Below are 13,472 nucleotides of genomic sequence, written 5' to 3' on the forward strand. Positions count from 1 at the left end.
GGGATTTCAGAGACAGCAGGAGGCTGTGAGGGCATCGTGGGCATGGCTGGGAGTCGCTCTGTGCCTTTCATTGCCGTCACTCTCTTAAGTTACTTCACTCTAAGAGTTCACAGCACTCCCCTCGTTTCCTTCGACAAGTCCTCTGTTCAAACAATTGGCTACACTGGTGAGCGCTTGCTGTAATGCAGTCCTACTGTTCTTGACCATTCATCAGTCATCAGTAACTTGAATGCACATCCGTGTAACACACAGCACTGAAAAACAGCTTGTTGAAGCCAACAAAACGCTTGGACAAGAGAAAGTTGTGTATACAGTTTATTACACATGTATACACACGTCTGTTGGTATCCCACTCTGAGTTTCTGAGTTGTGCTCATGTCTCCACAGAGGAGGCAGAAGGATTTCCTCTGAAATTCATCATCCTGATGGCTATGGCCCGACTGGCACCAGCTTGTCTCTCGTTCTGTCCCACTCCAAGCGTGCTCATTCCTGCCACAAGGCAGCTAGATCACTGCAGGAAAAAATACCTGGGCAATTTTGTTCCTCTTGGAGAGGGGGTACTTACACCAACAGCTTCAAGTGCCTCCCTGGAGTTCAGGTCAGAGCACCTAATCTCTTATTCTTCAGTTCCTTATACAGTCAATGAAGCACTTTCAAAGAGCAATTTAGACAACCTGAGTTAAATGTCTAATGAAGATACTTTTTAGTTTTGAGTGCGTTTCAACAAATTGGGTATAGTATAGAAGCGCATAAACGTGGAGGAAATAATATAATGAATGGGAGAAAATGAATGGAACAACTATATTGATGTTGGAGTGCCATATTTTTGGTATTATTCGCAGCATTAGTACCTAGATCTTATATATACTTATGAATTAAATCTTGCAGCATTTCTAGGAAGTATTATTTCCTTTATGGAATGGAAATTGGAGCATGGTGAAGTTAATTTTATGTGTGAAACACAAGAAAAAGGTCCATGAGCAGAACAGGGATCTCCTGAGTCTCGGTCCAGTCTGGCTAACATAAGATTAAGGGGCAGATGATAACACAGGAAAGAGGAAAAGGAATGCTTTTTCTGTTATTACCCTTTCATTATTCTTCTGTTTTTTCTTCTGAAAGAGGTGATAACTGATCACTAACTAAGTTGTGGTTACAAAAGGAACATGACAACTTACTATGTGACTCCGGCAATATAAAAACACCGCAACGTGCAAAAGTGCTGCAATTTTAATGACTTCCTATACTGCTATAGTAGCTCAAGAGTGGCCATTCACCTATGGTATGGAAAGCTGCAGACACTTCCTTAGCACGAGTAAACCCGAATAGGGAGTTAGTCACTTGGGTTTTCATGTCTGATTTGGAGTACCTGAACCAGGGAACTCTCTGCCTTTCCAAGCATTGTGGTGACTAGTGCTGGTCAGAAAAAAAAAGACCTAAAGTTGCTTTGTTAATTAGCTCATTTGTTAGGATGTACACTGCACCATGCAGCCACATACCAGCCCTGAACTGCCAATACAGTCATTTGTGTGCTGTTAATGATTCTTCCTGCTCAGGAGTCCAAAAAGGTGTTTTAATAGATGTTCCTTCCTCTCTCTGCTGGATAGTTGGATCAATCTGCCGCCTCTGCTTGCTGCTGGGCTTCAGGTCATGTGCAAAATGTTATTGTATGGTTAATATTGGCTGAGACATAAACTATATGACTGGAAACAGCAAACCCAAAACAGCGGGTTTAGCCATTGTGATGCATTGCTGAGGCATGTAAAGCGTATCCCAACATGCAGATTTGTGCGCGTAACTGACGGCGATGCCTCGCACTGGTCTTTCTGTGCTGACTGGTTCATGACACTGTAATTCTATATGCTACAGTAACTGCCTCAAAGTTCGATGTTATCGAGCATAACGCTCTTTCAATGTGAAAAGACATGACAGGATATCCCAGACCCTAATAATTCTGAAAACATCAAGCAGTGTGGAGTTAATACTTCTCGGGGCCTTGCCATGGGAATTTTCTGGCTGTGGCCCAGACTACAGATAATTAATTATGTCAGTGAAAGGCTCTGGTGGCCTGTTTTCTTCAGAAAAAAGTGACATCATCCATGGAGCTCTCTGGCAATAAAGCAGAACAAAGCTGTGTGGGCAGGAAATAACAGACAGATGTCTTCTAGTGCTCATTTGATCTGTTTCAAAGCTTGCTGTAAGAAGTAATACATTGCTCAGTGCTGCTTCTCCTCAGCTCTGCAATCTTTAGTGTGGACTTTTTAAACATAAGAGGCCAAATTAATCTCTGATGTAATTCTTCTGGAGCCACTTCAGAGGGTTTGTGCAGTGGATGAGCTGGTCTGTCATGTGCCTATCCTTCAGTATTGGTTTTAGAAGGACTTTCTGTGTTATCACTGTAAGAAAACACACAACAAAATGAAATACACTGTATAGCTCCAAAGGCTTCATACAGGGCCAGAAAGTTCTGTATGGTGTGGAGAAGGCAGAAAATTCCTGTATCATGTCCCCAGAGTTATGAGGGATCCCTTGCATTTCCAGATATATTTCACTAAACTTTTGTACAAAAACATGATTGTCACTTTTAATCACTGAAGTCATCTCTTTACCTCTATCATGTACATAGACCCAAGTCCCAAAAAGTTAAAAGAAATTCATGCAAGTGAACTCAGCAATTTCAAGTATTAAGAAATCAATCTAAGATGAAAAGCAAGAGAATAATTCTGCTGTACATAGAGTCTTCCTTGCAAGAAAAACTGTGTATACATGTAATTAGCCAGCATTTTGCATGAGTCACAGAGTGATATAAACAAGGGTACTTCAGATATCTGCAGTAGGAGAGAAAAATATTTCTTGAGTTTTTAGCAAAGAAGAACTTTGTACGATGTAATATGCAGTAGGGCCTCTAACTTTCCAGCTTTGAAGCATGCTTTGTACACGAAGTGCATCTGACCTGGAAGGCAAATTGCTACCCAGTCCTTATAGCAGTGCGTAGGGACAGTTTGAAGAATCAGGCCTTTAACAAGCAGCATTCCAGTAGGCAGGTGTAATTTTTATTACTTTCTCTACTTATATTCATAGTATCATGACAGAAAATGAAGGAAGTGCACTTCCCTTTTAATTATTTGAATTTCCTCCTGGGGTAAGAAAAGAAGGGAAGTTACTGAGTTTAAAAAGGGAGTAATGGATTAGTGTTAGGAAAGTTTTGCAGATACAGGGGTTTGAGTACACCTGCCTGAAGATGCTTTCTTTATTAAAGTAAACAAAGCGAAATTGTGCTATTCACTTTCTGAGGTCTCTAATGGGAATTTTTAGAAATAAGGCTATTTCTGCCCTGACAGCAATACAGCACGAGCATGTCCTGGATAGCATAGAAAGCAGCTCTTGATCTCCCTCAGAAGGATGCCTTGAGTGTGATGTTTGTTAGCTCTAGGTGAAATGTTTGTAAAACCTACTGGAATGTAGGAAATCAGCCACTGGTAAGACCACAACATTACAGGGACAACCTGTGACCTTATCTAGTTTCTGATGCAGTACAGAGCAGCTGTTGCACTATAAATAACCTGAACTGTGTGCAATGCAAGTAACAACAACACAAGTAGAAGTAAAGGTTCCTGTCTGTGGTTTGATAGTTATTTCTTGTCATTAATCACTAGCAAGAAAAATATGACTTCATAAACATTAAACGTCTATTACCTGGTGCTTTCACTTGTGCAGGCATAAGAAAGTGTCATGATAACTAGAAAAGAAATAGTCAAAAGGTGCAAATAAAATATCACATCTTCCAAATATTACCCAAGTGTATTCCTTGTAAATGCCACTTACTCCTGCTCCTAAATTTTCAAAACTCAGATAATTCAGAGGATTTTCATCATGTGACTGAAATATTTAGATCGGTCTGAAGTAGTTACATGTCTTTTAGATGGCTCCAAACATGCAGCTATGAAAAAAATAGTTACTGGTAACTGATTTAGAGAGAGGCATACTGTGAGTTTTGCAGGAAGACTGCTTCTAAACAAAATTCAGGAGAAGAGTTTAGAAGATGTACTGGAAAAGGATCTTGAGTTTGATTTTACCTTCAGCTGGCAGTGGTTACTTTGACTCTATTCAGCCCATCTTGAATACAATTGATTCCCCCCCCCCCCCCCCCCCCAATTTACTAGATGCCTTACATTAAATGAGTTTGATCAGCTCAGTCCCATTTCCCAGGTGACAAATGGCCCGTGGCAAAAATTCCCCGTTTAGTGGGTGCTGAGTTTTGTTAGCAGTCTCACAGGAGAGGCCAAAGACTGTGGGAATGGGGAGAGAGGGCTGTAGTAAATTGGCAGGGCAGGGCACAAGGAGGAAGCACTGAAGGAAGCATCTGAACACCAGGCTTGTGTAACAGTCTTTCCATTGACCAAGAATTTGGTTGCTAGGCTGCCAGTCCCCTTTTACAAGCAGCAGAGTCATGCTATTGTTTCCTAAATGGTTTCAATTTTATGCAGGGACCTCTTTACATCCTTTCTATATCATTTAAATATTTTACTAGGCACATAGTAAAGCGAGGTTTGGAACTCAGACCCCTGCGCTGCTCAAACCAGTGAGCAAAAGAAAGCTCTTCTCTTTTATTCTGCCAAAAAGTGAGTGTTTCAGGGTAGCCCTGCAAAGAGTGGCCTCACAACAACCTTCCAGCTGGGCAGCTAGCATGCACGCCTGAGGGGAGGGAGCATTGTCTCCTCCTATTTCCCAGGTAGAAATGCAGAAGCCACAAGTAAGAGCAGTACTCAGTGGGTAGTAGAGGTGGGTAGTAGGGAGGAGGGAAAGGAGAGCAAGCAAAGCTGTGTGGGACTTCAGCCCCTCCATGGACATACTCAAGATCTGAGGTCATCAGCCTTTAGATTTTGGCACCTCCAGTACGCATAAAACAAGGCTTAGATACAGTTCAGCTTTGCGGTTCCCCTATTAGCAAGGATAGCTGAAAGGAGGTAACTGAGTATAATGTCCAGTCCTGGTCCTCACAATTCAACAAAGATACAGACGAGCTGGAGAAGGTCCAAAGGAAGGCTGTGAAGATGATCAAAGGGCTGAAGAACATGCCCGGTGAGGAAACACTGAAGGAATTAGATATTTTCCCCCTGGAGAAGAGAAGGCTCAGGCAGGACCTCATCACAGTATTCCAGTACTTAAAGGGCAGCCACAAAGAACACAGAGGCTCTGTCTTCACAAGAAGCCACATAGAAAAGGCAAGGGGTGATGGGTAAAGGTTGCACTGAAAGAGGTTTCACTTCAACATAAAGAATTTTTTTACAGTGAGAACAATTAATCACTGGAACAACCTTTCCATGGATGTGATAGAGTCCCCATCACTGGAAGTTTTCAAGATGCAATTGAACATGGCGCTAGATGATCTCATCTAGGCTTCCTTTCCCATGAAAGGCTGGACCAGATTATTTTCTGAGGTCTCTTCCAATCTGAGCTGTTCTGTGATTTGATGGACAGGGAATCTCTAAGCAGTCTTTGCTCCTGGAGAAAATGAGTGTGAAAAGATACCTCTTAACATAAATGGTCTTCTTTGTTTTTTGCCTTGAGTCTATTACTAAGAGATAAAAGTGGCCTCTTCATTAATCTGTCATCATTGCTCCTTCTGTTTAGAGAATCAGGTATTTGGGGGCACTTTATTAACAGAAAAGTCTGTTTATTTTCAAGAACCCACAATCTGAACAACATAGATAGAAAGTTAGCTTGGAGTTTTCTGTAGGACAGTTTAAGTAACAAAAACCCAATAAAAGTAAATTAATGTATTTTCTAAATTCTGTATCTTGACATTAAAGAACTTCTGTAACTAATTGCAGTCTTCTGGACTTACACAAATAAGTTTCATTGTGTTACAAGCTGTTGCAATATGTGGTCTTCTCATGCCTGAATACCCTCTCTCATCAGAGCACCAACAAAACATAATAAAAGGACTTGAGAGATGACTTTCCTGTGCCAAACAGCATGTTCCTTCTACCAAAGCAACTAACAACTCTCCTCTGGGATTTTTAGACAAGTTTACTTCCAATTTGAAATCTCTTCCTTGTGTTTGTCTCCTGTCTTATGATTTATGCTAAACAGCATTGTGCTTTGAGACAAGGGAGGGAACTACAGTAAATGTCCATGAGTAGAAACAGCTTGCCAGTATGGTTCCCTCTTCTTAGCTAGGACCCCCCACTTTGAGCCTCCTGAACCTCTTTCCAGGTACATGTGTGTAAGTAGCTCAAGTGCTCCTGTACAGGATTATTCTGACTTGTTTTCCGAAAATGGTCTGTATCCGGTGATAGGGTACAGTGACAACTGTGTCCTGTGTAGTGCTAGTTGTTGACTCTACATTGAGAGAAAACATCTCTACATGAGCTTTATTCTAGTTGTTTCAGTGGACAGTTAGTCATTTGGAGGAAACATGAAATCATGAGTTTGTTTCAGCTGTTTCATCTCCTTCCCTCTATATAATCCTCAGGAGTTTGAAAGGGACTAACTGGAGTTTGCAAATCCCAAGGTTGATGGGAGGTTAGGATGTCACCCTGGCCCCTCTCTGACCTAGGGTTCGGACTTCAGAATCTTCCGATGCTAGGGCTTGTTGCTGAAAAGCAATTTGCTCTCTAGTTTATTATTAGCACAAGGCCCCTTTTTTGGTCCAATGCTTCATAGCAACATGAGTGTCTGTTTGTTAGTTTGCTTTTCGCAAACTGTTATAAGAAGTCCATTGAAACAAGAGTACCTGGTGAATTAGCCAATACCTTTGATACCATGATAGGAGCAATGGCAAAGCCCAGAAAAGGTGGAAGGCACCTTGCCACACTGACGTGATTCAGATCCTGAGTGCCTGCAGAGCATGGGGTGCTCAAGAAGGGGTACGTGAGCAGGGAGCTGCCTGTGCCCTGGGGATGGTGGCACCCGGGGCACTGCCTCCAGGTTGGGCACCCTCCCCTTGGGCTACAGCGAGGGGTTTTCAGGGCTGACAGCCCTGCGCTGTTCCTTGGAGCTGTGTCACTACTTCCTTTTAAAGATGAAGCAATGTTCAAAGCTCTGGACAGAGCTTGGGCGCCTTCTTTCCTGCTTGGAGTGCTAGTTCCTCCATTCAGCATCACCCACTGCCCTCACTCAGCTCATTCTGGCTCTTGGGGGACCCAAACCTGCAGCTTCCAGAAACCTTTCTTAGCTGGCAAGTTATAAGCTGTTTCAAGGACTCTCCTTCCCTCCTGCTCCATTTTAATTGTCAATGATTAATGAGGCTGGATTGAAAGTATGCACAGCAGTGCACAACTGAAGAGGGGCTGGGGCATTCACTGGGAAGAGCGGTGTTCGGTCCCTCCATCAGCTATTACTGTATTAAATAACCATCGCAGGGATCGGAGTCCAGCTTCTGGCACTTTGCTTTCCCAAGTCATACTGTTAAATCACCAAGCCCAAGCTGCCTCTCTTTGCTCTGCCTGGCCCTGTCAGTGCTTAATTATGCCATGCAGGGACCGACAGCTTCAGCAGGAGAGAACGAACACGTCCTCCTCCCCTCCAGAATAGCCTAGGGTCTGAGGTGTGCCTGGCCCTGAGGGTGGTGGGTGGTGGGGCCTGAAGCTTTCTGTGCTCAGGACCAAAACCATTTCAGGTTTCAGCATGCCTGGTTGCGGCCCCTGGTGCATAGGGTAGAAGGGGGCTACCCCCTCATCCTGCCGTTTGCAGTGCTCCCTTTGCACAGTGCCCTCCCTGAGCACGCCTGTGCCATGGGGTCCCTGCTGCGAGGCCACAGTGGGGCACCGAATTCATTCACTGGGGCAAGACACCGATACGACCCAAAATGGTCTCTTCCTAAAAGGGCCTAAGACAACATGTCATAGAATCTTGATACTGATGAATCCCCACAAACTCCCATGCTATCCTATTAGACTTTTTAAGGACTTTTTCTTCAATATAGAAGCATTGGCCTCATAGTAACAAAGACACTAAGATAACTGTTATTTTTACGGGGATATAAAAAATTATATATTCTCGAACCTGTCTAAAACATGCCTAAAATAACATTTTTCCTGTACTGAGAGTGGCATATTCCCAGGATGTGGTGTAGTGAGGAGTCTTTGGGACTAGCCCACATAATTCACTTGTAGTTTTGACATCCATGAGTGATGCACCTTTCCCACGCTCATGCTGAAACAACATTAACACCATTCCAGTCTACATTTTGTGTCTTGCAGACATGCGCAAAGCTTTTACTTAAGGTCACAAAATGTGCAGTGCAAGTTTCTACAGCTGGCTGCTTATAATTGGGCTAGTCCTCAACTGGGTGGCATGATCTTTGCTTCAGGTTCATTTTTTGTTTTATTTTCATGTTACTCTGGTTTATTAAAAAACCAAAACAAACAAACAAACAAAAAAAGATTACAGGGTCTTTGCCATTTCCTGAAATTATTTCCTTGCTCATTTTAAAAGCAGATAATTTTGTAGAGCTGTGATGCCTCTGTAGTACTGGATAAAGATTTAAGATTTGCTAAAGAGATAATATGGAGTGCCATTGTGAACACCGTGGAAAAGCGTGAAGCATTGGTCAGTTCATAAATCATAAACAGTCATTGCTTACATAGGGGCAGGATTTGTAAGGGTTTTTCCCTAAAATATCTGAACCTTTCTTTTCCCCTTAATTTTCTTCCCAAGCTCACATGGGTTGAGCGTTGGAAGGGCAGGTGAGAGAAAAATTGGTGCCCATACTCTTCTGTCCCACATCCCTTTGGTCTTGTGGGAGAGAGGCTCTCCAGGGAAATCTGGGAGCTCCCTTGTGTCCACTGAAGACTTGGACCTTTTACAGCCCAGGTTTTACAGATGGCTTAACAGATGTCGGCAAGTATCGTTAGAAACAGAGCTCAGGGTTAAGAGTTTGTCCACAGCATAGCCCTAAAATGCCCCTTGTCCATAGCCAGGTGGCCTCACAGAGCAGTGTTATCATGCCCAGATGCCTGCTTGCACTGCCTGAAACTGGGGGCTCTCACCCAGGGCAGGGAGCAGGAGCTGGGACCCACGGTCCCCTCAGGCACAGGAGCACTACTGCTCCCAGGGGTGCCCTCTGCTCCAGCATCAGCAGCTCTCCTCTGCTGCTAGGAGGGTTTGCTCAGCCTCCTTGGGTCTGCTGCCAGTTATGCTGGTTAGCCAGGGTCTGCAGTGTTTCCAGGGTTTTGTTTAAACAACAACAAAAGTTAGAAAGCTTTATTTTAAAAGTTACTTGAAGAGAATATTTAGTCACAAAGTCAGGTGGGGAATGACTAGAAAATACTTGATTAGAGGCTGTCTGAGAAATATTAATTCGGCCCACTTGTGCTGCCTGTTCTGCTCCTCTCCTAACCCTAGTCACGGAACAGCATGGGCAGTGAGTAAGATGAAGTATAGGAAGAGAAATTATGTTCCCTGGCTATAGTTGCAACCCAGATAAAAATGCATAGCATTCAAATGTAATAGCAGGCAGGAAAAGAATAATTAAGACCTATGAGGACGACATTTGGATTGCACATATCATGTTTACTCTGTTATCTCCCAATGTTTTTATATTTGCATTGGTAGCCTGAAATTCCTCTAATTTATTTTATTTTTGTGTATGCAGTCCATATATATGAAAAGCCCCTATTTTCCCTTTTTTCCCTGTTGGTTAATAGGTTAGCTTATGGTAGTGATTTGCAATGTTGCAGGCAAGGGAGGATGTGATCCACATGCTGAAGACGGAGAAAACCAAACCTGAAGTTTTAGAAGCTCATTATGGGTCTGCAGCTCCAGAGAACGTGCTCCGAGTGCTACACAGGGATGCCATTCTTGCCCAAGAAAAGTCTATAGGAGAAGACGTCTATGAGAAACCAATTTCAGAGGTAATAACTTCTTAATTCACATCAGTATGTCTGTGCAGGGGGAGCCCTACCCAGAAGTGAGACTCCACATATTTTGGATGTGCACAAAGCACAAAAGGGGGTAACAGAGCGTTTGTACATTGACAAGAAATCAAAGAAAAATTTAATATTCGTGTTACTCAACTGCAGAATAAATTGTAAGCAAGTCACTGGGCTAGAACACAAACAATAAAGAGCTTGTATGCTCCTTAGGGCTGGTGCTTTTAAGCGAGAACAAAATATTTGGGTATTATATTTTTTTAAAAAAAATTCCTTTCAATTATAGGCTCCAACCTCTACTGCTCACAGCACTGTTAAGCACTCTTTGGTTCTCTTGGCATACTAAACCACAATCACGTGGGTAGTTAGGAAAAGAAGACCTTCAGAGATTGCCTTTGACCGTATCATGAATCCATAATCATTTTATGTCACTTAAGCTCTAGGACTGCAAAGTCAGTTCAGCCTCTAAAGGAGAGCTGTAGGTCTTGATCCCTTGCTTTAAAATCTAAGCAATAAATGAATGTAGAATAGGCCTGGGACTGCCTGAGGCCAGCATGAGTGTCAAAATAAGCTCATGTTTATAGTTTTAGAACAGTCCAGGGCACGGAGAAAGAGCATGCAACAAGATACAATATAATATGCTGTAGTGCCTGTCCAAACTTGCATAATTCCTCCTATTAGAACATTTAATTTTTTCACCAGGAATTGTGTCTACCACAGGATATCTTTATACTGTGCATTCTCATTGAAGCAGCTTCTGAACATTTTGGGGTGATAGTAAATAAGGAAAGCAAGTTCTAGCATGTGGGAGCATGCATGAAATACTGTTGAACAAGATTAAAAGAGCTTAGCAGGGCTTTTGTCTAAAGAAGCTGGTTATTTGATGCGGACCTCAGTGTAAAACTTTTGTCATGTGTAGGTCCACAGAGATTATGATGGAGGTAAAAATAGGATGGTAACAAAATTTTGTAAGTGCAAAAGATCTATTCTCAAAGGCTGAACGCAACCTGGCTCCTTTATAAAATGCAGTAACTGTTTTACTTTGGCCGCCGGGGTCAGTTTCCAGAGAGCAAATCATGGTGGTCCTCCTGCTCTCTTATTTCCCTTGGTTTGCTGAGACAGCCTGTGAAACAGCAACTGCCCGGTGTAGCCAGGGCTAAGGAAGATATGACTCCCACAGGGTAAGGGCTGGGGGTGGGCCGAGCAGGCTCTGCCAGCTGCCATGCCAGGGGCTCGCAAGCAGAGAGGTGCCAGGGCTGTGGGCTGCTTTGGACGGAGGGAGGAGGATGGACTTTGTCATCAGCTCCCAAGAAACAGTGAAAGGAACAACATGAATAGCCATGGTGGCTGCAGGGTGCCCTGACAACTTTTTAGACACACCTCTCTGACCTTAGCGTTTGTTTCAATAATAACTGGCATATTAAATTAATTTAAAAAAAAAAACAAACCCAGAAGATAAAAAAGCTAGTATGTTGCTAAGAAAGAAAGAGAAATTTCTGTCAAAAAACAGGCTGAGGGGAAACCCCAAAGGCTTATAATGAATTGTATTTGGTAATGTAAAACTGAATCTATGCTGAATATAAATAGTTTAGACTTTTTGTCTCAGCAGTCCTACAGGTGCATTGAAGATGCATAACTCAAAATTCATCCTTGAGTGTACACCTAATGTCCACATGTTGGTGTCTAGCCCCATACAGGTGTGTGAACTCAGGCTCCCAGGGTCTGAGGGCATGTATCCTGCCTGGCATTTGCTACTGCTTTTCCTGTGTGAAATGAGAAAAGTGTGCATAGCACCTTGCCACAGGGGAAATTCTACACTGCAGCAATATTATTTGTTACCCTAAAACTAAGCGAAGTTTTGTCCTTTGTGTATCTGAGAACCGTTTAAATGCTTATTGCAAATACACCATTCAAAGAAATCATTACTTTTACAGGACAGTGATTTCTAGTCATTGCTTTATGTGACGCCTAAGACATAACATTTTTTTGGAACTTGCATTTACCATACACAACATTGTTGGTTAATAAATCAGGTGAAGTAAGCAAGGAGACGTTTAAAACAGTCTGTTCTCCTGTCCTACAATCCAGCTGGACAGACTTGAAGAAAAGCAGAGAGAGACATATCGGCGCATGCTGGAACAGCTCCTATTGGCAGAAAAGTGCCATCGCCGCACAGTTTATGAGCTGGAAAATGAGAAACATAAACATACAGATTACATGAACAAGAGCGATGACTTTACCAACCTCTTGGAACAGGAGCGGGAGAGGTGAGTACCTGACACAGTGCAAAGAGTATCCCCAGTGTCCCAGAGCTTGCCAGTTCAGCAGTGACATGGTCTGGTATTTTCTATTATGACACTAAACTCACGTGTAAATGATTTTTAAGTTCCACACATGTTGTTAGTAAGTACATTACTGTGCAAGTCTAGAGGTGGAGGAACACCACTGAATGTTCCTGTAGCGTGCGCTTGAATTAAGAAACAAATTTGTTTTGCATTACTCATGCCCATTTTGGGTTCACCTCCAGGTAGCTTTTGATCAGACATTATTTATGTTGGCTCAGTCTGAGGCTGGCTTACTTAGCCGAGTGCTGCATTTTGTGAAGGACGGGGCACTGTTTGTCACAGCAGGAGGAAAAGGTAAGGAAAATCACAACACACATTAGGAAGCTGGCACACAAATGGTAGGGACTTTGCCACGCCCTTCACATTTAGGCTCGCAAAATCACAAACCGCTTGCATTATTTTTCATATTTTTGAAGGCACATGCCTCAGACAAGATCTGTGTTCCTCTGGAAGAAAATATTTTCTTGTTGTATAAAATGTGCCTGGCCTGAGATGGACTATCTGCAGCGTTTATGTCACAGGCTCATACACTCCAGGTTTTTTTCTTCAAGTGCTTGTTCTCCTCGTGGGAGTAATTTGTTCTTTGAGTCTCTAAGAAAAGAAAGAGCACCTACCTTAGGTGAAAAATAAGCACTCAGTAATAGCCTCAGTTTTTCAATATGAAATTTTCATGCTCATACCAAACTGCTTGAAATCAATCCACAAAGTGGTTGTTGTTTGGGTTTTTTTGTTTTTTTTTAAAAAGGCTCTAAGAAAAATACTTAAGGCTAGTTCAAAGAAGAAATGCTTTTGAGGAAACCACAGTCTGGTGGCAGACATTTGCAAAAAGCCAGGAGCTAAATTGTTCAGTGTATTTCCTGAGCTCAGTTCAGCGCCAGCTTTGAGTAGGTGGCACATGAGCTACAGTGACCATATTTCCTGGTTTAATAGCTGCTGGTTTTCTGTCTCTCAGTTTTCCTGGGTTGACTGACAATGCTTAAAGGACAAAAATGCTTCTGCATCTTAGAAATGTGATTCTCTTAGCAGAAAATAAATAAATAAAAAAGTTGTATTTCCAAATAAGGAGCAATTTCACATCTGATTCTCACAGATGCCTTTTTTTCTCTATGCTGAATATCTGTGTATTTGTGGACATCCAGGCAACTAAAATGCTACAAAAATAAAAGTGGTATTAAAATACCATTTATATTTGTCTTTACATTTTACAGTCACTTTAATTTGACAATTATTGCCTTCTTATTATTCCAGCTCA

At 42.4% G+C, this 13,472-nt stretch overlaps 1 protein-coding gene across 3 annotated transcripts in view; it reads left to right on the top strand.

The window, feature by feature from the left end:
• FILIP1 (filamin A interacting protein 1) overlaps positions 1-13,472 on the top strand; it is a 109,335-nt gene that overhangs the window by 53,112 nt on the left and 42,751 nt on the right. For all 3 annotated transcript variants that reach the window (XM_055713567.1, XM_027817110.2, XM_027817113.2), the window contains 2 exons: positions 9,684-9,857; positions 11,964-12,142. In XM_055713567.1, the coding sequence (XP_055569542.1) occupies positions 9,684-9,857; positions 11,964-12,142 (353 nt within the window). The remainder of the gene's footprint in view (positions 1-9,683; positions 9,858-11,963; positions 12,143-13,472) is intronic.

Source organism: Falco cherrug, chromosome 6, assembly GCF_023634085.1.
Source record: "Falco cherrug isolate bFalChe1 chromosome 6, bFalChe1.pri, whole genome shotgun sequence".
In the NCBI taxonomy this organism is placed as follows: Eukaryota; Metazoa; Chordata; class Aves; order Falconiformes; family Falconidae; genus Falco; species Falco cherrug.